Raw genomic sequence first — 24,570 nt, 5'->3', positions numbered from 1 at the left:
GCGTGAAGGGGGTTGGAACTTAGCATTAAACTCGCACTAGTTGTATCTGGACAAGCATGTTAGGGGCTTTAAGACAAGAGGGACGTGTTAGTTGGGTGCCATTGGGCAGTACTTTAAACCAACTACAGGTGAAAAAACATAGTGCAGTTCTTCTTACTGTCGATTGAAGCTCCCAACTCAGGCTTTTGTATATTTATAGCTTCATTATTTCATTGCATGTATTTTGTGAGAAGTAGAACAAAATGTTAGAGAATCAGTGCTCCAATGCAAAAATATAGGCAAAATATGAACCTGCATCTGATACAAAAGCCACAAACTATTGCCAATTTAGATGGTTGTATTGGACACATCAATCGCATCGATGTAAAATAGTACACATGGAATTAATAGGGAGGGAACGCAAATAATAAACTATCCACTAAACATTTTTGTTTGCGAATAGCTGTAGGATTATTGAGAAAACATGTGAAGAAGAAAAATGATTTAAAATGACATGTTACCTATGCTGAAGTAAGATTTTTTACACAAGACCTCCAAAAAAGTATTAGTCCATTGAAATGCATTATGCAATCAAAGTAGAGTTTACATATTGCACTTTAGCATAAGAACGGTAAATATGATATTTTGAAACATATTGTTAGCAGTAAAATAGGCTGCAATACAAAACACCTCTTTACAATTCGAATGTTTTGCAAGTGCCAAAACTGACTTTATATAAAACTGTTGTTCAAGAAGATGCTGTAATGCAACAGCTAATTTATTTCATTACAATTGTACAACTGGGAACTGCCATTGGTTTCCAATTTACATGTTATAAATGTGGTGGTTTACTTTGTAGCCAGCCATTGCTAAAAAATAATCTTCTATGGAAAATTTATTAACCAATTTTTTTGTGAAAGAATGTGATAGTAGAAATCACGTTTGTTAGTAAGAAAAAAAAGTTTAGGTGTAATGCCAATTAAAATTTAATACATTGCGCCAGCCAAAAAATATGAGGCACTTTGATATAACTTTTTAACCAACCCCCTTTTTCATGTAAAATGCAAATATCTAGTGTTCCTTGGCTTGTCAATGGGGCTGTAGAAAATTGAGCTGGTTCAAGCAATTCAGATTACGTTGTTTTGGTTACCTGCATAAAAGCTGATCCATTGCAATATTTTAGACATAAAACCAAAAATGTTAAGTAAGCAACATTACAGAAATACAGATTTGGAAAGGACAATAAACCTGATAAAAGTGTCAGCTGTTGATACATTGGCATAACAACCAACAGCAAGTGTAACACTGAGACAATAGCAGATAAAATACAAGTGAGAATAGGTTGGACACTGCCATGTCAACTGGTGTCAGTCATATCCAAGAAGTGGGCAAAATAATCTCGTACACATTCTCCTTTTAGCGTAAAAGTAAACCTGTAGTATGTTCCATCACTGCATATTGCTGTGATACAAATAGCTTGGTATTATAAAAAAATGGTTTAATTATAAAAGCTGTTGTAAATGCAACCCACCTATCACTGCAGAAGAATCAGCTGTAAAGGCACAAATACAGTGGGAGGAGCTGGGCACATTGAATCTACCAAAACTCCATTTGCTACTAAAATACTTTGGCAGAAAGCGATTAGAAGATGAACTGTATATGGTAAACAAATTTGTTTGGTTTAATAGTGTGCAAGGTGATTATTTCCAATCACAATTTTTCTACCACAACCGGTCATATACGAAGACATTAAAACTAGACCTGTTTGCATTATGTGCCAACTACATAAATGTGACTGCTACATAACTAGCTGTTTAGCAACCTTTGTGGCTTGGCCTTTTTTGGTGATCCATCAGTCTCCTCCAAAGAAAATATATGAACTGTTCCATGGTCACTTGATGCACACAAGAAGGTGGAGTCGGCATTGAAGTTAATGCTGAAAAAATGCAAAAAATGTTTTTATTAAGTATAGTTATTAAGGTACTGTGGCTAGTCCTTCATGTGGGGTCAAATTCTGATGAATACTTAACATGTGTGTAAATTTAAATCTGTTTGAAGCACTCTTTCTTGACCAAACCACGTTAACCAAAAAGAAAAAAAATACAGACAAAAACAATAAATAATGTTTTGATTTTAAACACTTTAATGACCAGACCTCAGCAATTTTTAACGTTTGTATCTTGTCCTTTGAAAAATCTGATAAAAAGTCAAATACAATTTTAAGAAACACAATTTTACTGAGAATACAGGCTACATTTGTAGCAACCCAAGTGAATATGTCATTACATGAAAGTTAAGTATTATTGGGCTGAATCTGATATTTGAAATAATCTGCTTTTGGACCCAAGTTATTTTTACTGTGCCCCTCAGCAAAAATAAAAAAGCAGATACATGTGTTTGGTAAAGAGTTGACCTGGGTTATCACAATAACACTAGTTTCTGCCTGCCTATGCAGTAGACAAGCAAGTGGTTACACTTGGCATACTTCCTGGTGTAGAAAAATACAGACAGGGTTAGTTGCTTCAATCAATGCACCACTGTGACTTGTAGGCCATTTTGAGAAAAAAGGCAAATGTCATTGCGCTACTTTTACAGTGGTGGTGGACAAACTTTAAAAATCTTTGCATGGCAGTCCTTTGCACATAAGTGTTAATTTATGGTTAAACTGGTCTCAAATGGTAAGTGGGTAATATTTCAGCAGGACTACAAACAACATCTTAAAGACATAGAAACTTTGGTAGCTCTGTGTGTGATTATACAGTATGTATATACACAGTATATACACAACACTGTATCAGCCGAAAACAACATGAGCTAAAAATTAAAAATACTTTCTGGTACTTCAAACAAAATAAATTCAACTCAACTGACCCCTTTTTAACCTCTGTAGAACTCAAACATGTTCAGCTCGTAAAACTGTAGCGAATATTGGTATTTGCTCACCAGTATATTTTGGCATTTCCAGATCCCCGACGAAGCTCTCCCACTTGAACTCCAGTTGAAGTGTCAAATATTCGGATTAAAGTTCCCTGTGGTGTCAAAGAAAATGTCACTCATATGAGAAGAAACTATTAAAAGTTATTGCATACACTTGTATCTAGTTGAAAACAGTACCTTATGGGAGGCAGTAGCTAGTCTTGTGCCATTAAGATTGAGTGCAAGGCAGGAAATCGGACCATCATGGGCATGAATTTCAAGGGGTGCTGCTTCAGTTTTGCTTAAATCGACAATCTGTGCACAATTTAAACATGGGGTAAAGAGCCATATTAAAAGTTGTTAGACATTTTACTACATTTGTCACAATCAAATCACTCGTGCTTAGTTAACAAAGCACAACAAACCCCAAATATGTCACAAACTTACTTGAATAGTGCCAGTTGTTCGAGCAGGAAAGACAAGTATTGACTTACTACTGCTTGGGCACAGCTGACACAATCCTATAAAATGATGTGTTATAGTAATGTTGCACCATAAAACAAAATATATATATGCCAACAAACCTTCAGGATTGTATGTGGTTTCGAATGCATGCAATTGCTGGGGATTTTGAGTAAAAGTAAATACTTTGATCAGTCTGTCGAGAGTGACTACAATTCGATCTCTTCTTAGCCGAACACTTCTTACATCAGATGAGAATATCAGCTCTATGACGACCTTCTTTTTCAGATCATCCCATATCATTACTGAAAGTAACATTTTATAATTTACTGCAAAAAATCAAATTAGCAAAATAGATAGAAAATGGTTACAATTTTAGTAGTGAACAAAAAAAATTTTTTAAAAAAAAGTTTTCTTTCCTGAATTCATATTTGGTGGTTTTCCCAGAAAACATATTTAAATCAGTGATGCTCAGTCTAGTGGTTGTGATATATATTTTAGAAGGCATTTTCTTATTTGTATCGCAACATGACTCTGATGCAGGATAAACTAAAACAGTTTGCATCAGGGTCCCCTTAAGTAACTAACCATTTGTAAACATTGATATACCAACAAGAATATTTTAGGCAAACGAAAATTCGGGTCTTAGTAGTAAAAGTTTGCCAACCACTGATTTTGATGTCATAAAACACTAATAAACATTGTTTAAATCTTTCTTTTACTTTCATAAGTGTAGATTTTTAGAGGGTCAAAAGAAAAAGGTACAAAACATTAAACATCTTAACCCATATGTTTTCGTAGTACAGACAATTCCAGTTAATCTATACCAGGGGTGGGCAACCTTTTAGGCGACGCGTGCCAATTTACTTGTTATTTCCATGTGCTAATGCACTCGCGTGCCAACATTTTTTAAATAATAGTGGTTCGTGCCAGCAGATATCAATAATAAAGAAAATGCAGAGTGTTTTGTGCACGTAAGCTGAATTTTAAGACAATGTTATGATAAACACTGGAAACAAGCAGTGTAACAGGTAAAATTGTTACTTCAATATAAACACGCAAATCGGTTGGCGTGCCATGAAAAACCACCTCGCGTGCCAGGGGTTGCCGACCCCTGATCTATACACTAAATCCTAAACTGTAGATTAATTGCATATTTGTAAGAAAGATCATTAAATTGCAGTTGCAATCCACCAAACAACAAATGACAATAAATATATATTTTTCACAATACGCACCTTTATTTCTTGGGTATTGAGGGGAACTTCCACCACCAACAAGTGCAAGATAGTTGCAACGAAAAAGCATTTCCACAAAACCAATTCCACCATTATCGAAATCTAAAGGTATGAATAATGTACATTAAAATGATACATAAAAGAAAACTAGAAGGGTGGCTTAGCACATATTGCCCTTGCATATACACTATAACCTATTTTAAAACATAAATATATTTCCTATGCTTATTTTGTATTGGGTCCCATATTAGCCATCGTCTTTTATAACTTTAGTCGTTTCTGCAGGCAAAAACTCATGGGTCCCCACACATGCAAAGTTGAAAATAATGCAATTCAAGAGATAACCATAAGAAAGTTGGGTGTTGTAAGGTAAAACACAGTGATCGGCACTGGGATTAAATAATAATACTATGTAGAATACAAACTATAAAATTAGATTCACCCCAGATATTGTTTGAAGTATGTCCTATTTAACGTTTTAAAAAACTGACCCATTTTAGGGGGCTAGTAGGGCAACTAATTGGGTTCGACACACAAACTAAAAAATATATAAAAACCACAATGACTAAATCAATAGTTTTGAGCAACAACCGTTGCTGTTTCTGACGTCATAGGGCTGTTAGCAAGCCCCTAACTGCCATGGCGCAAAAACGACCACCAAGCAACCCACCAACGAGCAACATACAACTGGTTGCCCTTGTAACACTATTGCTCCAAAGAAATCTTTCGTTTGTGGTGCCCAGTAACATACAAATACGTTTTACACTTTAGGGGCTTGTGGGGTAAATGTTAGGACTACAGGGTTGAACACAACTATTGACGCCTATAAATGGCATACTATACAAGAAATCCAAATTTCAGCCAATTCTGACACTGTTTAAAAACTCACCCATTTTAAGGGGCTAGCGGGGTAAATACTGGGGTTATCAACAAAAACAAAGTGGGATGCACATCTACATAACTATATCTACCATCTGTGTAAATTTCAGCCAAATCCATCAAACATTTGATGGAAAAACCAGTCGGACAAACTTCCGGGGAATAATACCCATTTTAGGGGGCTAGCGGGGTAAATACTGGGGTTATCAACAAAAACAAAGTGGGATGCACATCTACATAACTATATCTACCATCTGTGTAAATTTCAGCCAAATCCATCAAACATTTGATGGAAAAACAAGTCAGACAAACTTTGGGAAGAAAAGAAAAGAAAAAAACAAAAAACAATTCGAGTAAAATCAATATGTGTCCCCTTCAGGGAAGGGGACCCATAATTAACATGACACACTGAAAACGAACCTTGTCGTTCTTTTTCTTTTAATGGATGTGTGTTATAAACACGAAATCCATTTTGCATCCCACACGCAAAACAACCTGAAAAAATGAAAGTTTGAAAAATGTTTTGAAAAAACTTAAATCTTAATAAATTTTAACTGTTTATTAAATAATTCAATATAATATCTCTACTTTATGTGACTTACCTTGGTCTTGATTGAACGCGCTGTATAAAAGGTTGGCCATTGTGTAACAGTCAAAGTATCAATACATATGTACAAAAATTGCAAACACCTAAAGCTATATTAGCAAAACCAGCCTAAACAGTCACATGTTAAACAAGAGCAGCAAATTACAGCATTATTCATATCCTCAAAATCCACAAGGGAACAATTTCACGTTGTCAAACAAAAGTCCCCTGCAATAAAATAGCGAAAGTTTTGACATTTTTTTACAAAACGTTGCGCTTTTTCGCTGCAAATGCAAAGTGATGGATACTGTTTGCATCGCCACCAATGTACATGCTTTACTTGGGAGCGTTGGATATGTATCCTAAAAATTTGTTTTGGTTAGATTATTTAGCTTTTTGCAACCGAACTAGCTCTGCAAAATCATCAATCGACACAACTTTTGTGTCACAATGATTGCCTTGTTACGTAAAATATTCGGTTCAGTGAGTTTGGTTACGGTTGGTTAATTACAGCTCTAAACTGTTCCGTGTGTGGACTGTGGGTTTGTTTTTTGTTGTGTTTTATGCGAAAGCAGCGAAACCCAATTTAATGTTTTTTGTTGCATGTTGCACAAAGCGTGAGTCATAAACAATGTTAATTGCCACGGTGTTTGTGACTTTCTTTGGAATAAGCGCAGGAACTGGATTACTGCAATTCGTCCTCAAAGCTGTTTCAAAGAAGAAAACCAACACAAATCCACAATTTCTAACTTTCCAGAAGGTTTACTTTTTTGTGTACTATCTTGTTATATTTGGTGATTGGTTGAACGCCCCGTACTTGTATAAGTTGTACTCATATTATGGATTCATTGAGGATCAAATAGCGATTATTTATGTCTGTGGTTTTGCATCTGCTTTGGCATTTGGAACAGCATCCAATTACATTGTGCAGACCTATGGGCGATGTAGAATATTTATCATTGCCACCCTTGCGTATGCAGTTGCATGTCTGATGAAGCTTTCACCAGATTACACGATACTTATAGTTGGGAGACTGCTTTCTGGTGCTGCCACCTCTTTGTTATTTTGTGCACAAGAACAATGGTATATAAATACCCATGTACAAACCCATGACTTTCCTGTTGACTGGATTGAAATAACCTTTGTAAGGACTTCCAAGGGGAATTGTCTTTGCGCTGTACTAGCTGGTATCATAGCCTATCTTTTATGTGAAGTGTTTGCTTTTAGTCCTGTTGTGCCTTCATTGTTGTCTGTTCCAGTACTGCTATTGTCTGCTATTTTTGCTGCGAAAAATTGGAAAGAAAATGGATCAAAAAAAGGTTTTCAATCAGTTGTCAACAGTAACACCCCAGAAAGCATTGTCCGCATGGAAAAGAGGAAGATATTTAAGGCATGTTGCCAACAGTTGCGAACGATTTTTGAAAACAAAAATCTGTTCCAAGTTGGATGCATACAAGCTTTGTTTGAGAGTGTCTTGTGTTTGTTTGTCTTTCTATGGACACCAGTGCTCGATCACCATGGGCCTCCACTCGGAATTGTATTTGCGTCATTTATGGTCAGCCATTTACTTGGAGGGACTATTTATAGAATAATTATCAACCTAAAAAAAATTCTGTCCTGCTACATGATGGTTGGAATTTTAGTTTCTGCTGGAGGAGCTGTTTTAATCTGTGTCCTAACCACTCATCCCAGCAAAGAGTTCCCAATTATTTCCTTCTGTGCGTTTCTAGTTTTCGAATTAGCTTCAGGCATGTATTTCCCTGCTATGATGGATATTAAAAAAGAATTGAATTTGGACAAAGTTGAATGTGCCGCTGTGACTTGGTTTAGAGTTCCTTTAAATCTTATTGCCTGCACTGGTTTAATTTTTCTTCACAGTGTGGACAATGCCACAGGAACAAAGAACCTTTTTGCCTGTTGTTTTGTGGCAGTCATTACAGCACTGCTGATTGTCATCAGACTATCTAGATCGGCAAAAAACATGCGAAAAACGACCAATGACAATGATGATGAAGTAATATTAATGCGGGGTTTTTCATGATATCCAAGTCATAAGTGCTTAACCAATTCTAAAACATGTAACCAAAAATGTAAAACTTTGGTGTAATCTTTGTTACTTATATTGTCTTCTGAAAAAGCCACAGTAAAATCAGGTGTAAAATAGATTCCTATTCAATGCATATTGGCAAAACTGACTTGTTTTTGCATTGCACAACCCAATTTTATGTTTTATTATTATGCTTATTTTTTGTGAAAAATTAAAAATTGTACTTTTGTTTGTAATTTTGCTTTACGTTTTGTGTCATATGACCTTGTAAAATATATTTTGTGTCTTAAATGTTCGTATTTTATTTATTGCCTCTAATACACAGACCTAGATGTTGAAAATGTAAACATACACAAAGGAAACGGCAAGTTTCTGCACCCTGTTTTCAAAAGTAAGGCAACAATATTATCTTGAAAGTTTTGAATATTTGATGTGCGTTTTGATTTTTTAGGTTGTTATGTCAAACAAATTAAGATTTATCAAGCAAGAACAGCCAAAGTTTATCCAACAATTTAAACAAAGAGTGGGCTTAAAGCATGAACCATCATTAGAGGATAAGGTTTGTCCTGTAAATCAACAATCAAGTTCTGTAAAATTGAAAACATATTTACAGGTGCAAGCTGAGACTCCAGACTTAGAAGACTTACCTGAAAAAGGTGATGAGAAACCAGTGGTTGTGGTTTTAAAGCAAGGAGATTTGACAGCGGAGGAAGCTGCAAAAGGTACATGCAGTGTGGCATTTTTACAAAACACTCCTTCTATACCAGCGGTTCTCAACCACTGGTGGGCCATGGAAGCATTTTGATTGGGCCACAGACCAAAAAAAAAATAGAAAGCATTTTTTAAGAATTTTCATTTGTGTCACTACACTCAATTTTACAAAAATAATGGCTTGGGGAGGAATTGAGAAGGAATGTAAATTAATTTGAATTATTCTATTTATGGTATGAAGTTACTTTGAGTTTCTGCAACCCCGTATGTTTATGATGTAATAAACTACTTTGTGATTACAATAAAGCCAGATAATAGCAGAATATCAATTGTCCAATTATTCAGTCATAACTGAAAGTGCTTGATTAAAGAAGGGAAAGTGCTGTTTTTTGATTTTTTGCATTAACATATTTTGAACTTATTATCTGTTTGAAATATGTCCTGTAGTTTTTTTTGTTCTGAACCTACTTTATAGTTGTTTCTTTCTTTCATAAAAATTTACTGGGCCACAGAATTTTTGTGCAATGAAAGTGGGCCACGAAAGAAAAAAGGTTGAAAACCACTGTTCTATACAGTCTCCTTATAGCAAAAACTGGATGACAGTATAGACTTTTATTGTGGCACCAGTTTATCAACTTTGATTCGTGTCAAAAGAGTCAAAATCACAGACACATTTCACCTAAATACCTAGGTTAGTTGTTTGAAAATACATAAAGGAGTGTATCAGTTTTGATTGTAGATGTTGTGTGTTCCAACTACTTAGATTTTTTCACTCACTAACCCATTGATTCTCAATGGTGCCTGCTTTAATAATGCAAACACCTTCAGGGGAAATGGTGCCTTTAAGAACCCCTGATGCAATGGTTAACCTGTATCCTAAAATGTTATGTAGAGGACATTGATGAAGTTCCAGCAGATGGAAAGATTAAATTTCGGAAGCCAACTGCCTCAAAGCGAACAACAAACTCACCAGTTTTGTCTGCCTCAAGCAAGAGAAAAGTAAATTCCGATGAAGTAAAGAAAGATGAATCTGATGTGAAGGCCAAGAAGAAGAAAAAGACTAGCAATAAATCGAAAGCTTTGCTGTCATTTGATGATGAGGATGAATGTGATTAAAAGTTTAACACCTAGTTTAAGCTAATACCCCTTTTTTTGTTGCGCTTGATTTGTAATAAAAAAGTGTGTAACAAAAAGTGTTGTTCCTTCCAATATGTTTTCGCACTCCATCCCATTAATCAATTGTGCGATAATCCAGATGAAGTTTAAAGAGTGTTTGTTTGTTTCATTTTTGTCCTCGGTGGGCGAGCAACGCCTGAATGTGTTATGCTCACAATGAGTCCGCCGTCGAGCTACCTGTTTTTATTGCAAGTCCGTTGATCAGGTTGTTACAGAAGTGCTGATTTACAGTTCCCTAGCTAAAATAACGTTACTGTGACGCTATCTGTGGCAACATAGATGTTTTTCTGCTGTATGTAACCGAGAATAGAAAATAAAACTTTATCAAAACTAACTCGACGCCTATAGCGCATATCATGATTTCTCTTTTGCACGAGTTGTTGGCATAATTACCCAACAGTAAACACTTGCTGGTTTCGACTCTGCAAACAAGCGCCAAAGCAATCTAACCATTCTTGGAGAAGTGTTAAAGTCATCATGTCATGGCTGTTGGCCTGATACGTTACTGAAAGCTTTTTATCCCCTAAAACATGGTTTCGTGGACGATGCCCTGGTCAAAGTTATAGCATTGTTCTTATTACTTTTAGATGGATATACGATAGTTCGTTGAAAATATATGTGATTATCCAAATTATGCAATAAACCGGACAATTTTCTTAACAACCGTTAGCAACATTGGTATGTACTTTTGATAAGTAGGTGATACAAATGAAGCATGCAACTATTTTTATGCAAAAATAAGTCAACTTTAATACAATTACAGGAAATAACGACTTTTGCAAGAACAAATTTCTGTATTGCAAACAACTGCAGGTAACAACTTCAGTATTTACGCTGGGCAACAATGCTGTCCATTGCACAGTGTTAAGACAATGTATGCTTGTAACTGCTTTGTACAAAAAATAATATGAGAAAGCTACAAGGTACATGAAACCAGTTAAAAGACAAAACAAAAAATAAGTAATTGGTACACACAAACATGCCCAGTTTTGTACATGAGCTGCATTTTGGTGAACATGTAGATTGACACTGAACTACTTCACATGTTGTCTTCAGTTGCAAATGTACTAGGCTGGAAATCGAATTTTTGGTGGATTTTTAGCTGCCGTAGTCTTCAAAGAAAGCCTAAAAATATTACCAATAATGTTCATACTGTCAAGTAAATTCACAATGTAATCACATAGACAAAACATGGCAACTTACATAATCCAGCCACATTCTTGTTAGTCCTGCACATGCAAAAATGAGTCACTTTAATATACAGATGTTAACTTTGTAGCCTAACATCGTAGAACAAGTTTATGTAACCATGCTTAAATGTGTCATAGCCATATTAGTTAAAGTGTAAAAATTTGTTAAAAGTTTTGTCATTTTGACATGCAGAAAAAATATTATTTTTGCACTGTGGTTTAAAACATGCAAGACAGAGTCCTGATTTAAAACCAAACTTACCAAAATTGGATCTGGGTTATTTGCAGAGGTTCTCATGATTCCATTTCTGTGTTCCTGCAGGCGCACTGTAAGCTCATGTCTCTCTTTAGCCCATGCTCTGGAATTGTGATCAAGTTGACTTTCCAAGGAAGCTACTCGACTCTCTGCACGATCAAGCCTGGCTAAAAGATCAGCCTTCTCACTGTCCTGTTGCTGCTGTTGTAGCTAAATGAAACAGTTGCTATTGTTAAAGGTTTCTGTTGATTGCATGAAATAAGGGATTTGATGAGCAAGCATTACGTATATAAAAAACTTGAGAAGTATTAAAAACTTGTACAGTATTATAAAGGTCAAAATTAATAATCTTTTGAAGAATGCAATGGCTCCAGCAGACATTTACTCTGATGTTGGCATGCACACTGTTTAAAAAAAAACATGTCACTTTTAATAACTACTTGAGTCATTACATTTCACACAGGACTTCTAATCAAATTCAGGCATGGTGCCTTAAATTGATAATCAATATCAGTTATTACCCTGGTCAGTCAAATATATCGGTGTAAAATGTCCATGCACAAATATATCGATGTAAAATGCCCATGCACACCCTTTTAACATATATTTGACCACACAGAATATTTTGGTTTGTTTAAACACTGTTAAATTGGACTGAAAAAAAATCTTATTTTTAAATCATGTTTGTGCCTATTAGACACTACTGCACAGTAAATAATCATTTACCCTCATTCGGTCCAATTCGCCCTGTAGTCTACTATTTTCCTGGCTTAACATTGCTGTTGTGTTTGCTTGCATGCCATCTGTGGAAAAAAAGCAAATTAAATGAACACATCTTACAGACAATTATGTGTCTACTCACAACTATGTGCCTTACCCCCAACAGGCATAGATTGAACCCCCATAGGTTGGGCATTGTTAGCATTGTTTCTCATGTATTTGTTTAACAGTTTCTCCATTTTTTGTATCACTTTTTCTTGTTGCACACAAGTGTCTTCCAACTTTTTCGCTTTCTTTTGTTTTTCTTGCAGGTGTCTAACTGTTGCTTCAAGTTCTTTTTGTGAAGGCTTGTTCATCAAATACTCTTTTTCTCGTTCATTAGCCTTAGAAAAACAAGCACACACTATTGGCTATCAGTAACAGTTTGCTTTTTATTTTTTTAACACTGAAATTGATAATTTTACTGGTAAAGTAGTAGGTTTAAGGTCCAACCTTGATCATTTGATTTTGTAAGTGTTGAACTTTTGATTTGTATTTCTTTAATTCTTCTCCATCTTTTGTCAGTTTCTGTCTAACTGCAACTAAAATAGTTACATGTTGTCAAACGAATTTGTGCAATGCATCTTATATGTTAAATCAAAAACTAGCTCAAGTAAACAAACGGTATATATCTTATTTAAGTTGCACAGCCAAATTCGTCTAAATTATATAAAATCAGAGAATATGGCTAAATGGAGTATATTCTAAAAAGCCTTTGAGAATATTGATGCACTTCTTTATTCAAGTAAAGAACAAACCGTCTGTATCGAAAAATCTGACTATACACATAATGGAGATTCTTACCAAATTTGTCTGCCACTTCTTGTGAGGAAACAACCCCTTGGTGAATATCATTCATCATTGAGCTGCCAATCTCTTTGTTCAACATCATCTCTCTTCTCAGCAATGCATTTTCCTCCTATCACACAGTTACAAATAGTATTGTAACAAGGAAACCAGCTATAAAACTCAAACAAATCTAATATACTACCTGTAGTTGTGAAAGGCTTTCCCGCAGCTTTACAATGTCATTTGACATACGTTTAACAGCCTCTCTGTACTTATTCAGCTCCTTTTAAAATAGTAGTGTTACAACATGGAATAACATAAATAATACAGTTAAAATCATAGTAACTGATCTGTCGAAAGCCTACATATCATCTTGCAGTAAACAGTCCATAACATGTTAATAGCAATTTACCTAAGTATCTTATATCAGCAAAGCTCTAACCTTAGCTTGATGATCGAGCAATGAGCGTGTGTGAGTATCCACAGTTTTTTCCATCTCTTGGTTTCTTGCATTTGAAGGCAACCTGTACAATCAAGCTTCTATCTTAACTTCAACTTTAAAACCAGGTTACGCACACCAAGATCAGCAAATCGCAATCAGAAAAAACTTTGCCATACAAACATAAAGTTTTAACCACTCCTAAGGATTGTTATGTAAAGCACTTGTATCCGTTTCAAGTAGGCACAACAGTACGATGGTGAGTGGCATGTCATATTTTAAAGGTCGACTTCTTTTCATTGCCATCAGTTCATATTACAGAACAGTTGAGGTGCTTCACCTCTTATTGTTTTGACTTCAATAACAAATTGCTACACAAGCAAACAAAAGCAATAGTCCTATTCCAAACAAAGGCCACAAGATTTGTTACGTCACAATCATTGTAAAAGGGGAACGAACAAAGATATATTTATTTCTACTGTATATTACCGATAATGGTAATAATTTCTTAAAACATTAATTTCAATTACGTAAGTTAGATAAAGCTTACTTAGAAGTCTGCAAATGACTTGCACCAGTTAGATCTTGGTCATTCTCAGTAAGTACATAATCTGGTAGAATTGTTTCTAGGGCATCATCTGGTGGGTATTCGTCTTCTTTCACAAGCTAAAAATTTACAAAAAGATGCTTTAACAATCATAACAAAAACAGCAATTCTGACTTGAATACCAATTAACTTTTCTGGCCTTATCAATATCATTAATTCTCAATGCAAATGACAAAAAACTGTTTAAGGATGTTTTTACTATAGCTGTAAATGTACTTACTTGTGCAGATACTGGTCTATAATATGACACTGACATCAGAAAAACAATAAATTGCCAACTGTTACTTCAGTTCTAAGAACTATTCACCAAAGCTTAAACTGTTTGAGAGAAATACAGCTTTGTTGGTGAATACTAAAACTGATACCTCAGCTGAGCTTAAAATGTCAGTGTAAAGTATACAGTATCAAACCCTCTACTGAATAGGTAGCTATGTAATTTTCAATACATGGCTGAACACATAATCCTGTGTTACTATTGAAAGACCTGTTATTTGTCAAGGGTGTGCATGAAAATAAAGCTGAATCACTGACCAACATTAAGCCATAAAGGCATTTTGCACAGGTATTGTTATTTTAGGTTACCACGGCAGATGGCAACAAAAGCAAAACCATGAACAATGGCCTTCTCCAAACAGCAGAGCGTGTGGAAACCAGTTCCAATGAATTTAAAAGACTACCTCAATCAACACACCGAACGATGGTAAATATATATTTTCGACTTCTTATGTAAAAGATTGAAATATTGAAGTGCTTTCTTGTGGAGCTTAAGAGGGCATTTGTCAGTGATTGATGCTAGACAAGTGCCCTGTATTGTTCCAGGACATGAAAAAAATCCTTGAAGTATATTTGTACTTAATATACGTGGCATAGACTGGATTTATTTTTTGCGGTCTCAAGTTTAAACAAGTTTTTGTTAGTTAGAACCCACAACAAAGCTGATTTTAAAACTTTTAGGTGAACCAAGTTATATTACAATTTATTACAAAGGTAAAAAGATACAAAGACACCTCTGTTGAACACTATGTAACTTAAAAAACTGGATCAGAATAAAAAACATAAACAGAAAAATAAACAAAGAAGTTAATGCAGCCTGATAATAATATTCCATTGGGTAACAAAAAAAGCTGTTTTGGTAACTTACCAAGCGTGTTTTCTTTCTCTCAAAAGGTGGTCCTCCCACTGCAGTTTCATCCCTGTTTACTGAAGCTGGTTGGTTTTCTGTGTTTGGTTCTGACATCCCACCCAAGTATTGTTCCTCTACATCTGACTTGGGATTAGAAGGCTGGTATGGACCATTGCCCAATATAATGGCATCAAGCTGAGGAAGGTTGTTGGCATCAGCTGATACAGCCAAGGTGTCTGGTCGCTAAATTAAGTAGGAGACTATGGTAAGGTGATATTGCAAAAATCATATCCGACAAAGTGAATACAAAATTACTGATACAATATATGGGGTTATAGGAACTGACATTGTTTGATTCACAACAGAAACATACATAATTTGTAATCAACCTATGTTACAATATATATTTCACCATGTGGGCATCATATTCTATTTGATTAACAGCAACTGATGATGTCCACATGGGTAAAATATGTATTGTTCAACACTATTTGTTGACTGATTCTGATTAGGAAGCATTGTTGCTTTTTCAATTATTCTTACAGAAACATACACAATCAGTGATAGTAGGCATATGATGAGATCCTGTAATAAACACTAACTGTCAACCTATGTTACCTGAGAAATATACATGTGGCATACACTGTTATGTGGTGTCAATTGTTTTTTTCCCAACTGAAGCATACTTTTTAATCTTTTTTTCAGACACTTACATTTATACACCTGGAAAAATCTTTCTAAATATTATGATTGTTTATAATTTATGGTCTGGCTCAGGTAGAATAGAGTCATTTTTTACAACCATGTTAAGATAAAATATGAGACTAATAGCCATAACATCTGGGGTAAAATGTTTCAGATTTCTTTTGTAATATATTGTGTTGTTAGAAATTGTATTGTGTGGATTTACCTCAGTGTTAATCAATCTGACCAAAAGTCTACAACTCGGATAAGGGCCTTCTATTGTTTGGAAGTTGGATCCTTGTACAATAAGATCATCCACCCTCACACCAAGTCGTCCTGCATCTGAGGTTAGGCCTGCAAAAAAAGAAGAAACATTGACAACTATATTTACAGACCTATTAACTGTATTGCTTATTTAAACCTACCTTGAAAAAGTTCTTCATCCAAAAGTAGGGTTGAGAATCCAATTGGGCTTCGGATGGTCCAAGTCACAGATGTCATTGCTGAAAACACAAATATTCATGAAAAAGTGCTGTAAAGCAACATAACAATTTGATGATATCATAAGACCATATTATTTGTTTGTTTAATGCAGTGTCAATTGTACTTTTTTTTTTAAATTTAAAGGATTTTAAAAATATAAACAACAGACTAAGTTAGTATGTCCTGTGTCAGGGCTAAAGACTTGGAAAATACCATCTTAGTCTTATCACCTTAAATCATTGTATACTTACTTGTAGAGGTTGGGTAGAACTCAAGAACAAGAGCAGAGTTGTGACCGAACATGGTTGCTGTGTCGTTGTTGCAAAACATAAACACATGATTCCACTGCGGTTTCGTGCCTCCTGTGCTTGGTGTAGTCAGCTGCAAGAAGTAGTAAACAGTGAACAAAAACACAACAGTTTAAGTCAGCAGATTTCGAACTGCTTTAATTTACTGCACTACATTAGACATCCATGACTAGAATAAATGTGTTAAAACTTTTCTGAGAACTATTTACTATCTTTTACAAAAACACATACCACAAAGTACAACATCTTTAAAACACTGAATTGCTTCAAGTCTTCTTTTTTAAGTGTGTTGCTAATAAATCTGTTTCTGGGTCAAGATATTAACTTTAGAAACCATGTAAACTTAACACAACGCAAATGTACGCAGATATTCCAGTTTGTATAAAACTTAGAGTTTCGAATGACATGAGAGCTGTGAAAAACACATATCTACATTCAAAGGTGTAAAAAAACACAGGGAGCTGTTGTACCTGAGGAAAACCTTGTTTGTGTTGTCTCATAACTTCAAATGCTGAAGGGTTGGGTGAAGGAAATGTGACAGTGGTGGTTGTAATTCCTGCTGGACACGGTTTCCTTGACAACATACTTTCCCTAAAAAGCATTTGCGTGTAAATATTTTGATTTTAAATTTATCTCATGTAGTTGTAGTTCTATTACATACTTGTATTTGGTATAGTCAGGGACCACCCGAGCAACAGCAAGCAATGGGCCTTGATGATTTTTTATGTTGTGTTCAAAATCTCTTAAAGTGACCTCAAGTCCACAGAAACCAAAACCCTGCATAACATAAATCACTGAACACTTGTTGTCTGTCAGATTCCATATTTAACAAATTTGTTGTTCAACTGGTGTGACGCTAGACAAAATTATGTTTTTTGAAAAGAACTTGCGCAAGAGTATTTTATCTAGAAGAAGCCAACTAGACAACAAATTTGTGAAAAAAAATTATTACAGTGCAGATTTACTCATTACCATTCAGAATATTGATAAAATCCATGTTATATTTACTTACTTGCAATCGAGGGAGGTAGCTTAACTTTCTTAAAATAGTGGCATACAGTCTTATTCCTGATGGGATTGACTTGGTAGGCTGAAAAAACAAAATAGATCTTATGTCAGCATATACTTCAGATCAGGGATATCCAAACTATTTTCCACACTTGGATTTGCAAGTTTATGTTTAGATAAATTCAGGGCAATTTGGATAAACTTTTGTTGTTTGTAAAAGTTGAAATATAGATATTAAAAATCAAGCATTACAGTATAGTGTGCATCTTTTCAAAAACGTTTGACAATCTGACTTATGTGAATTCAATCCAAAAGTGGGAAAGTGCTTAGGTGCTGGTGTTTGGTGCTAATCCTTACCTGAACCAATTCAAAATGATAAGGATGAAATGGGGCTAAGTTGGAGATGGGAATTTGATATTTGATGAGTTTTTCTTTAGATACACTGTCAGAGACGGTAAGAATTAATTCCTCATCTTTCACTTTTTCTTCTGCAACCTAAAGGAAGTAACATTTTGCTTTTGTATTATTTTTACCACAAAATACTTGCATTACTTGCACTTGCATTACTTTGCATCACAAAATACTTGCATTTTCACCTGCAACAGACATATAAAAAAACACCAGCAATAGACATATACAGAGTGAATACACTTTGTGTAAAGAATGTTGTTATTATTATCACTGCAAAATCTGCAATTCAAAAGGCTTGCTAGTTGCTATAAACAAGTTTCTTTCAAGCTGTTTTCAAGTGGAATGCTTTTTTGCACTTTATTACGAAAAAAACTGTGCAAAACAAAACAAGAGAATCACCTCCATTGTAAGAATTTCTTCCCATGTAGGTGAATGTGTTGGTTGCAAAGTTGCATGTGTTGCACACTGAGCTTGTCTGCCAGCTTTCTCATCATGTGAACTTTTTCTAAAAAAAAAAAAATCAAAATTGAGACAAACATCATTGACATATTTTTTTTTAAAGTTAGGTTAAATACTGTATTAAAGTATAAAAGTTCTGTGCTTTTTTAAAGGAAAAATAAATTCTGATTTTTAATCCTATTAAAACACACATTTCTGCAGAGTTTGTTAATAGAAGCAAATTAAATAGTTTGTAAATTGGTAGCAGGAACTTAATATATTCACAATAATGCTGCAAGTGTAGCATTACTACTCTAACAAATACTTTTCTAGAGCTTACAATGTAGCAAAAGGCAGGGGATCAGCACCATCAGAGCGAGATGGCAGACTTGTTGCACCGTGGACTATCACATATATTTCATCATGTCCAGGTTTTGCAACATGCCTATTCACAGGACCCTGACTACCCGTTTGCCTTGGGCTGGTCATTGTTGGGGATTTTACAGCACGTCGGGTTGGTGCTTGCCGCTGAGATGAAGTGCCAGCTCTGTCAGGTGAACTTACTGTTGCAGGAGTGTCCATTGTCCTCTGAACAAAAATTGGTCAAAAGCATGTAAGTAAATGAAGTAAATAAAAGGCTGTTTTTGGCGTGTTTTGGGGTGACAAGTCAAATGGGGGTAGTCTCAACAAACAAGGCCAGTCTATTAATAAAACATGAATAATTTCATCCTGTAAAGCAATATTGCAGAAATTTGATGCCCCAGGATACATGAATATTTAATTTTAATGCATTTGCCAGCAAAGTGAATGCTTTTAGGGGGATCCACACAATCATTTGCAGCAGAACATGATGCAGTCAGTTTTACGATGATAAATCAGCATTGTGATCTAGTTAGGATGTATGTATTACTCTTTAAATTTATTTACTTTCATCAGTTTTTGCATTTTTTGCAATAGACAAATGTAAATAAGTTATTTGAAAAGTATGTTATGTAATAATTTTGCACATTCAAAAAAATATTTTACTTTTTATAAGTTTAACAATTTTTATTAAGCTAGAAAAGTTCTGTGTGAGTTTTATTAAAAAAACATGTCAAAAGAGAATCTTATGACAAGAAATGGAACACTTAGTCCATCACTTGCGAGCAGCAGCAGTCCGACATCCAGCAGATCTTCATCAAGTTCAAGTAGCACACCAAGCATGGTTAGTAAATTGCAAATTTTAATTATTGAACACATTGGGTGAGTGCAGAAAAAAAAATCACAAACTCATGCAGTGTGAGATGAGATGATAAACTGTGGGTTTTGTGTTGAAAGCTTAAGGTCGAGGATAAGATGTCGGTTGCAGACTTTATGAATAATGGAATAAAGGCAGAAATCAGCGAAGAAATACAAGTAAGTTTCACTCATTACACACTGTTTTTTTCTCAATTGTTGTAAATTTATAATTTTTGACTTGATGATCGTAAGGACACTTTACACATGATTAACAAGAAGCTTGAACTTCCAGGGAGCTTGTATATAGTAAATACATAGTTGTTGTATTGCAGATGTTACAACAGTTGCTTTTGGCATGGTCAGTGCAAAAGTGAACTACGCATGGCAGTTTTGTTTTTAACTATTCCAAATTTTATGATAAACTTTTGCTGCCAGGCAGTTGCTTTAAAAACATTTGAACAGAAGTCCTCCCATTTTTTATCTTTGCACTTAACATGTTGTAGTTTGGTTTTCCTCCCCATTATATTTTGTACATTGCAGGTTTTTACTTTTGGGAGTGTCATTACCCCGATAAAGGCGACCTCAATTGGTTGTTGAGCATTATTTTCTTTATAATTTGATCTATGGTTCTATAGATTTCAATACTGCATGTCTTACAGAATGCAGTTAGTGAAGATTTAAATAAACTTGTGGAAGACTTCAAAGAATTTGAAAAGGAGCGATTTAAACAACATTTTGTGGAGATATGTGCAACAAAACTACAGCAGGCTCTTGCCAAAGTAGAAGAAACTGGTGAAAACCAACAGCTAAAGGCCAAGAATGGTTTAAAGAAACAAACCAAAATAAATATACATGAGATGGGCCTTCAGGTGCGTCATGTATGTAAAGTATGGGTAACATTTAGGTGGAATTTTTGTTTAGTTAAATTTGGTAAAAAAAATACTTCAACATATGTTTTAAACATATGATCATATTGTCCTAAAGACAGTAAAAAAATTATGGCAATCTTAATTGTACATATTTATATATATGTATACATATCCCAATATATCCTATCATACATAGTTATTTTCCACAGTAGAGTTGTTCATACTGTAGTGGCTAAAGTAATGACTAGTAAAATATGTTAACACAGCAAATTCAAAGACACAGTGCAGAACAAAAATTAATGATGACACATGCAATAAGGCAAGCAACCCAAAATTTCAATATTTCCAAGCACAATATTATCCTTTTAACTCAGGTGCAGAGAGAAAGCTTTGCCACAGACTGGCAAGAAACTGCCACAGACTACACTGAACATGTTACAGAAGACATTGAAATCAGGCTATGGGGTGAAATGAGTGCCAAACTGCAAAGTGTGTACAGGGTTTACAGAAACACTGCAAACACTCTCAAAATTGACAAACAGGTTAGTTACAATTGTGGGTGTTTTTTCACACAAACCCATGTGTTCATGCCTAATTAAAAAAGTGATAATTGGCTTCAAATTCATGCTCACAGTTGTGTTGTTAGGCAAGTGTGGACATGACCGAAAACCGATTAGAATCACTGCTCACACAAGTGCAAATCAACAACAACGAGCGAATACGTTACTTGACAAATGCCACACAACAATACCTCCAAGATGAGATACGAAGACGGGAGCTAGAATTCCAAATGCAACTGGAGATGGAAACAAGAACATTAAGGCGTGAGCTGGCACAAATCCGACAAAATGCTCAGACCTACAGAGAATCTAAATCAAGCACCTGTGTTTTGCTATAAATTTTCTTCTCCTGAAAAAGTCAACACACACTGTGCAAACTGACAACATTAAATTACTTGTTAGCATTTGAATGCACGATCTAAACTTCAGTTACAAGCAAACAATGCTAGCACTTCACCCTGCAGTCAAATTATAGAGCAAACTATTTTACAATTTTAAGAACACAGCCAACTGAGGTTTATGATGCGTGACACACCACAGTGTCTGGAGCAGACACAAAATAAACACAGGCCAACTGTGGTGTTATCGGTTTCTCGCTTGGATTAGGTGAGTCAAGCATATCAGATTGCAGTGGAGGTGCTATTACACAATGTCCATGGACACAATAAATGTTTCTTACACAAACTTTGTTAGTTTGAGAATTATTTCACACAAATGGTACATTGCATGATGGTGTTAAATATATATTTTTGTTACTTGAGATAAATAATGACTTCCAACAATGTTAATATGTTTACATGTTTTAAACAACACATGAGCTGTAAGCAGATTTAATTGCATTTAATAACTGTCAATGAAATTTCACTTTATTGTATCCTAATCCAAATTTTGTGTGTCAAGCCCAAATATGCCCTGACACATTTTATCAAAGAAAGTTGCCAAAGTAACTAAACACTGACGCAACAGTGGGGGAAAAATTGTCCCATTGTTACTAAGTCAACAGCAAACAGCGGCCTTATAAAAGCATTCAGACCCTAAAGTTCTTGTTTAGTTACCGCCTAAACTCACAGAAGTTTGTTTGGCAACTTATTGTTGCCTAGGTGAACAATAGACTTTTTCACATAAATTTCATTGTAATTTATTCAATATAAATCCAACTGTGCTTTAATTGTAATTTAGCTGAAATCAGTAGGGCTCTTAAAATTTTAAATTTTAACTTACCTCTTTATTATTTGGTGAGTTGTAATCTTCTGGTGGTGGTGTAGAAGCCACACTGATGTGAAAAGAATCTTCAGATCCCAAGTTTTCAAATTTGGAATTTTCTTTGCTCCATCGATCTTAAACCACATTATGCTTGTATTTAGATTAATTCAAAAAGTCAACCAAACTTGTTTTTAATTACATGTGCTTATTGATTATGAACATTCATATTACCAATAAACAGCAAAAAACTTAAATATACCAGCATAAACATTTGTTGTTTGGATTTGTGGAGCAGGCGATGAAACAATAGGGTTTGTAAGTTCTTCAGGCTCATTCTTTGGAGAACTAATGCTCTTTGTACCCAGTTTATCTGCATAAACATATTTACAAGTTCAAGTAATATACCCATCATGTTTCCTTAAAAGAACATTCTGAAGCTATACTTACCAATTGTTGCTGGTGATGCAACATTTTTGCGGTATGTCAAAGCTGCCAATTCCTGTTTTTTATTATCATCCGGGGCAGAAATTGTCAACTGTGGCACAACAGGATTGCCAGCTTCTTCCTCCTGATCATAATACATTTTTACAACAAGCTAATTCGAACAAAAAACATTCAAAGTCCTACATCAGCAATACTCTCTTCCTCACTGCTGGTTCGCACCAGGGGATCTAAGTGCTCTCGAAAGGCCACTGTGTAGGAAAGTCGCCCGCAATGCATTGAAATTGAGGCTCGTGTAAGTGGTCGAAGGAGTGTGAGCACTCCAGCATACTTGTAGTAATCTGTACCCTTCCTAAAAAAATTAGTTAAATTGGTTTACTTAAGTGCACTTATTCAGAACAATTAAAAACCACATAAAACACAGCTGAGACTCTCTTAATTAAAGTAAGTTTTTTATTTTAAATTATTATTTTTGAATCTTGTGAAAAATTTTTAATTTGGCACATATTTAAATTAATCTTGGTACTAACTGAACATTGAGATTGGCTTTTGGAAGTTCTGTCCTTGGGTAAATTGCAAAAACAGCCTCCCCAGATCGTTCCTTTAACTTGTCGGACAAATTGAAAGCTTCAATTGCAAGGTGGACATCATAGTTTTTGTCATTTTTGCAGAAACCTTGATGTAAAATAATAAACATTATGCCAACACAATACAGTTTGTTGCTGCACAAAGTGTATGTTGATTTACTTTCTTACATAAACATGCAAAAAAATCACAACAACAATAAATGGATGCATGACAATAATCTAATTCTAATAGAACAAAGGCAATGAAGAGTTTTTATGTATGCCACATTGGTACAGTACAAAAAATCTTTTTATGATGCTTTGATGTGACGATTTACTAGAAAGTGTCTTTACCTTTTGGTAATGTGAACTTGAATTGATTTTTTTCAAACTTGGAAGAAGTCAATGTTCCATCCCACCTCAGACTATCTGTGCTAACTTGGTAACCAGATTCTGGTGTTCCTGCATCATTCACATCCAGCAGAACCTATAGAGAATATTTTATGTTGAATTACATACCGCATAAACCATTTACACAAAAAAACATAAAGCACAAGGTACATGCACACTTTACAGTGCAAAGCCTGTCAAATGTATTATTTCTTACCTAAACCAGCATTTACAAAACCATTGTTTTAGTCTACCAAACGTCTCAAAAAAATCAAACACAACTGTTTATGTTTAACTTGAACGGACAACTGCTAGAATTACAACTTACCTCGGACAGTAAATCCGGTCGATGACCGTGTCGTAATGATAACTTCAGCACATAATTTCCTTGTTTGTTAAACTGCACCTGAGTAATGCCAAATTCAAAAACAAGCGTTTTGTTTTCCAGGTGCACTGTTTTATTCCTTTGGGTCATCCCTTCCGAGCAATTTAGTAACCTACACTTTGCCGGCGCCGCTAAATGAATTCGTGCAACCCGCCACAACACAACGCAGCAATCGCTTTGTTTACGCAGACATGCTTCACTGGGCAATTTGCCATAACTCACATTTCTGCAATATTTTTCTGTCTTTCCGGAATTTTCATTTGAGGTTTAATGTTCAACGACAAGCTAGTGTGATATTGTTGTTTCTTTCCCTATTTAAATAACACCTTATTCGGTATATGTGCCTCAAAAACACCATTATCTGCCGAAGACGCAGTTCACCAGATGATTTCAAACAAGCAAAGTTATAGCATTCGACGCCTGCATTATCAATCCTTGCTTTTTTTCCA

The 24,570-nt window shown here is 35.0% G+C and overlaps 5 protein-coding genes across 8 annotated transcripts; 3 read left to right on the top strand and 2 right to left on the bottom strand.

The window, feature by feature from the left end:
• Positions 1-319: 319 nt before the first annotated feature.
• On the bottom strand, positions 320-6,211 carry LOC145212322 (WD repeat domain phosphoinositide-interacting protein 3-like). The gene is made up of 10 exons (XM_080080411.1): positions 6,077-6,211; positions 5,895-5,969; positions 4,596-4,697; positions 3,480-3,662; positions 3,343-3,416; positions 3,094-3,210; positions 2,923-3,008; positions 1,802-1,915; positions 1,511-1,632; positions 320-1,440 (listed from the first exon to the last, which is right to left on the bottom strand). The coding sequence occupies exons 1-10, from the start codon at positions 6,114-6,116 to the stop codon at positions 1,337-1,339; spliced, it is 1,017 nt and encodes a 338-aa protein (XP_079936537.1). The 5' UTR covers positions 6,117-6,211; the 3' UTR covers positions 320-1,336.
• A 305-nt stretch (positions 6,212-6,516) lies between these two features.
• On the top strand, positions 6,517-8,433 carry LOC145212321 (solute carrier family 61 member 1-like). Its single transcript, XM_080080410.1, has one exon. The coding sequence runs from the start codon at positions 6,692-6,694 to the stop codon at positions 8,099-8,101; it is 1,410 nt and encodes a 469-aa protein (XP_079936536.1). The 5' UTR covers positions 6,517-6,691; the 3' UTR covers positions 8,102-8,433.
• LOC145212324 (uncharacterized protein KIAA1143 homolog) lies at positions 8,434-10,328 on the top strand. Of its 2 annotated transcripts, XM_080080414.1 has the most exons (4): positions 8,434-8,498; positions 8,559-8,666; positions 8,721-8,829; positions 9,711-10,328. In XM_080080414.1, the coding sequence occupies exons 2-4, from the start codon at positions 8,565-8,567 to the stop codon at positions 9,932-9,934; spliced, it is 435 nt and encodes a 144-aa protein (XP_079936540.1). In that variant the 5' UTR covers positions 8,434-8,498; positions 8,559-8,564; the 3' UTR covers positions 9,935-10,328. The 2 variants fall into 2 exon arrangements, with proteins under 2 accessions (XP_079936540.1, XP_079936539.1); XM_080080413.1 differs by having other exon boundaries at positions 8,559-8,829.
• A 440-nt stretch (positions 10,329-10,768) lies between these two features.
• Positions 10,769-24,515, bottom strand: LOC145212319 (coiled-coil domain-containing protein 33-like). 3 transcript variants are annotated; one of them, XM_080080408.1, is made up of 27 exons: positions 24,065-24,515; positions 23,701-23,833; positions 23,311-23,455; positions 22,967-23,132; positions 22,787-22,907; positions 22,599-22,709; positions 22,358-22,473; positions 18,830-19,077; positions 18,451-18,556; positions 17,998-18,135; positions 17,645-17,722; positions 17,294-17,409; positions 17,103-17,223; positions 16,576-16,705; positions 16,267-16,344; positions 16,068-16,195; positions 15,176-15,400; positions 13,978-14,093; positions 13,431-13,512; positions 13,191-13,271; positions 13,004-13,118; positions 12,653-12,741; positions 12,303-12,543; positions 12,167-12,243; positions 11,447-11,650; positions 11,198-11,223; positions 10,769-11,119 (listed from the first exon to the last, which is right to left on the bottom strand). In XM_080080408.1, exons 1-26 carry the CDS (start codon positions 24,209-24,211, stop codon positions 11,218-11,220), a joined length of 3,318 nt encoding a protein of 1,105 aa, XP_079936534.1. In that variant the 5' UTR covers positions 24,212-24,515; the 3' UTR covers positions 10,769-11,119; positions 11,198-11,217. The 3 variants fall into 3 exon arrangements, with proteins under 3 accessions (XP_079936534.1, XP_079936531.1, XP_079936533.1); XM_080080405.1 differs by lacking the exon at positions 11,198-11,223; XM_080080407.1 differs by lacking the exon at positions 11,198-11,223 and having other exon boundaries at positions 12,318-12,543; positions 24,065-24,514.
• On the top strand, positions 19,469-22,294 carry LOC145212323 (uncharacterized). Its single transcript, XM_080080412.1, has 5 exons — positions 19,469-19,693; positions 19,807-19,884; positions 20,367-20,576; positions 20,951-21,118; positions 21,223-22,294. The coding sequence occupies exons 1-5, from the start codon at positions 19,580-19,582 to the stop codon at positions 21,472-21,474; spliced, it is 822 nt and encodes a 273-aa protein (XP_079936538.1). The 5' UTR covers positions 19,469-19,579; the 3' UTR covers positions 21,475-22,294.
• Positions 24,516-24,570: the final 55 nt, after the last annotated feature.

This window comes from Phallusia mammillata, chromosome 2, assembly GCF_965637545.1.
Source record: "Phallusia mammillata chromosome 2, kaPhaMamm4.hap1.1, whole genome shotgun sequence".
NCBI classification, from domain to species: Eukaryota; Metazoa; Chordata; class Ascidiacea; order Phlebobranchia; family Ascidiidae; genus Phallusia; species Phallusia mammillata.
The sequence above is the reverse complement of the archived record's forward strand: the minus strand, read 5'-3'. Positions and strand labels throughout refer to the sequence as shown.

Coding starts and splice junctions, on each gene's coding strand:
- LOC145212322 (XM_080080411.1), bottom strand. CDS start 6,116: ATGGCCAACCTTTTATACAGCGCGTTCAATCAAGACCAAG. Junction 3,663..4,595: donor TCAATACCCAAGAAATAAAG/GTGCGTATTGTG, acceptor TGTTACTTTCAG/TAATGATATGGGATGATCTG. Junction 1,441..1,510: donor TGATTCTTCTGCAGTGATAG/GTGGGTTGCATT, acceptor TTTGTATCACAG/CAATATGCAGTGATGGAACA.
- LOC145212324 (XM_080080413.1), top strand. CDS start 8,565: ATGTCAAACAAATTAAGATTTATCAAGCAAGAACAGCCAAAGTTTATC. Junction 8,830..9,710: donor AGCGGAGGAAGCTGCAAAAG/GTACATGCAGTG, acceptor AATGTTATGTAG/AGGACATTGATGAAGTTCCA.
- LOC145212323 (XM_080080412.1), top strand. CDS start 19,580: ATGTCAAAAGAGAATCTTATGACAAGAAATGGAACACTTAGTCCATCA. Junction 19,885..20,366: donor AAATCAGCGAAGAAATACAA/GTAAGTTTCACT, acceptor CATGTCTTACAG/AATGCAGTTAGTGAAGATTT. Junction 20,577..20,950: donor TACATGAGATGGGCCTTCAG/GTGCGTCATGTA, acceptor CTTTTAACTCAG/GTGCAGAGAGAAAGCTTTGC.
- LOC145212321 (XM_080080410.1), top strand. CDS start 6,692: ATGTTAATTGCCACGGTGTTTGTGACTTTCTTTGGAATAAGCGCAGGA.
- LOC145212319 (XM_080080405.1), bottom strand. CDS start 24,211: ATGACCCAAAGGAATAAAACAGTGCACCTGGAAAACAAAACGCTTGTT. Junction 17,723..17,997: donor ATCATTTTGAATTGGTTCAG/GTAAGGATTAGC, acceptor TTGTTTTTTCAG/CCTACCAAGTCAATCCCATC. Junction 13,513..13,977: donor AGTCATTTGCAGACTTCTAA/GTAAGCTTTATC, acceptor TTGATTGTACAG/GTTGCCTTCAAATGCAAGAA.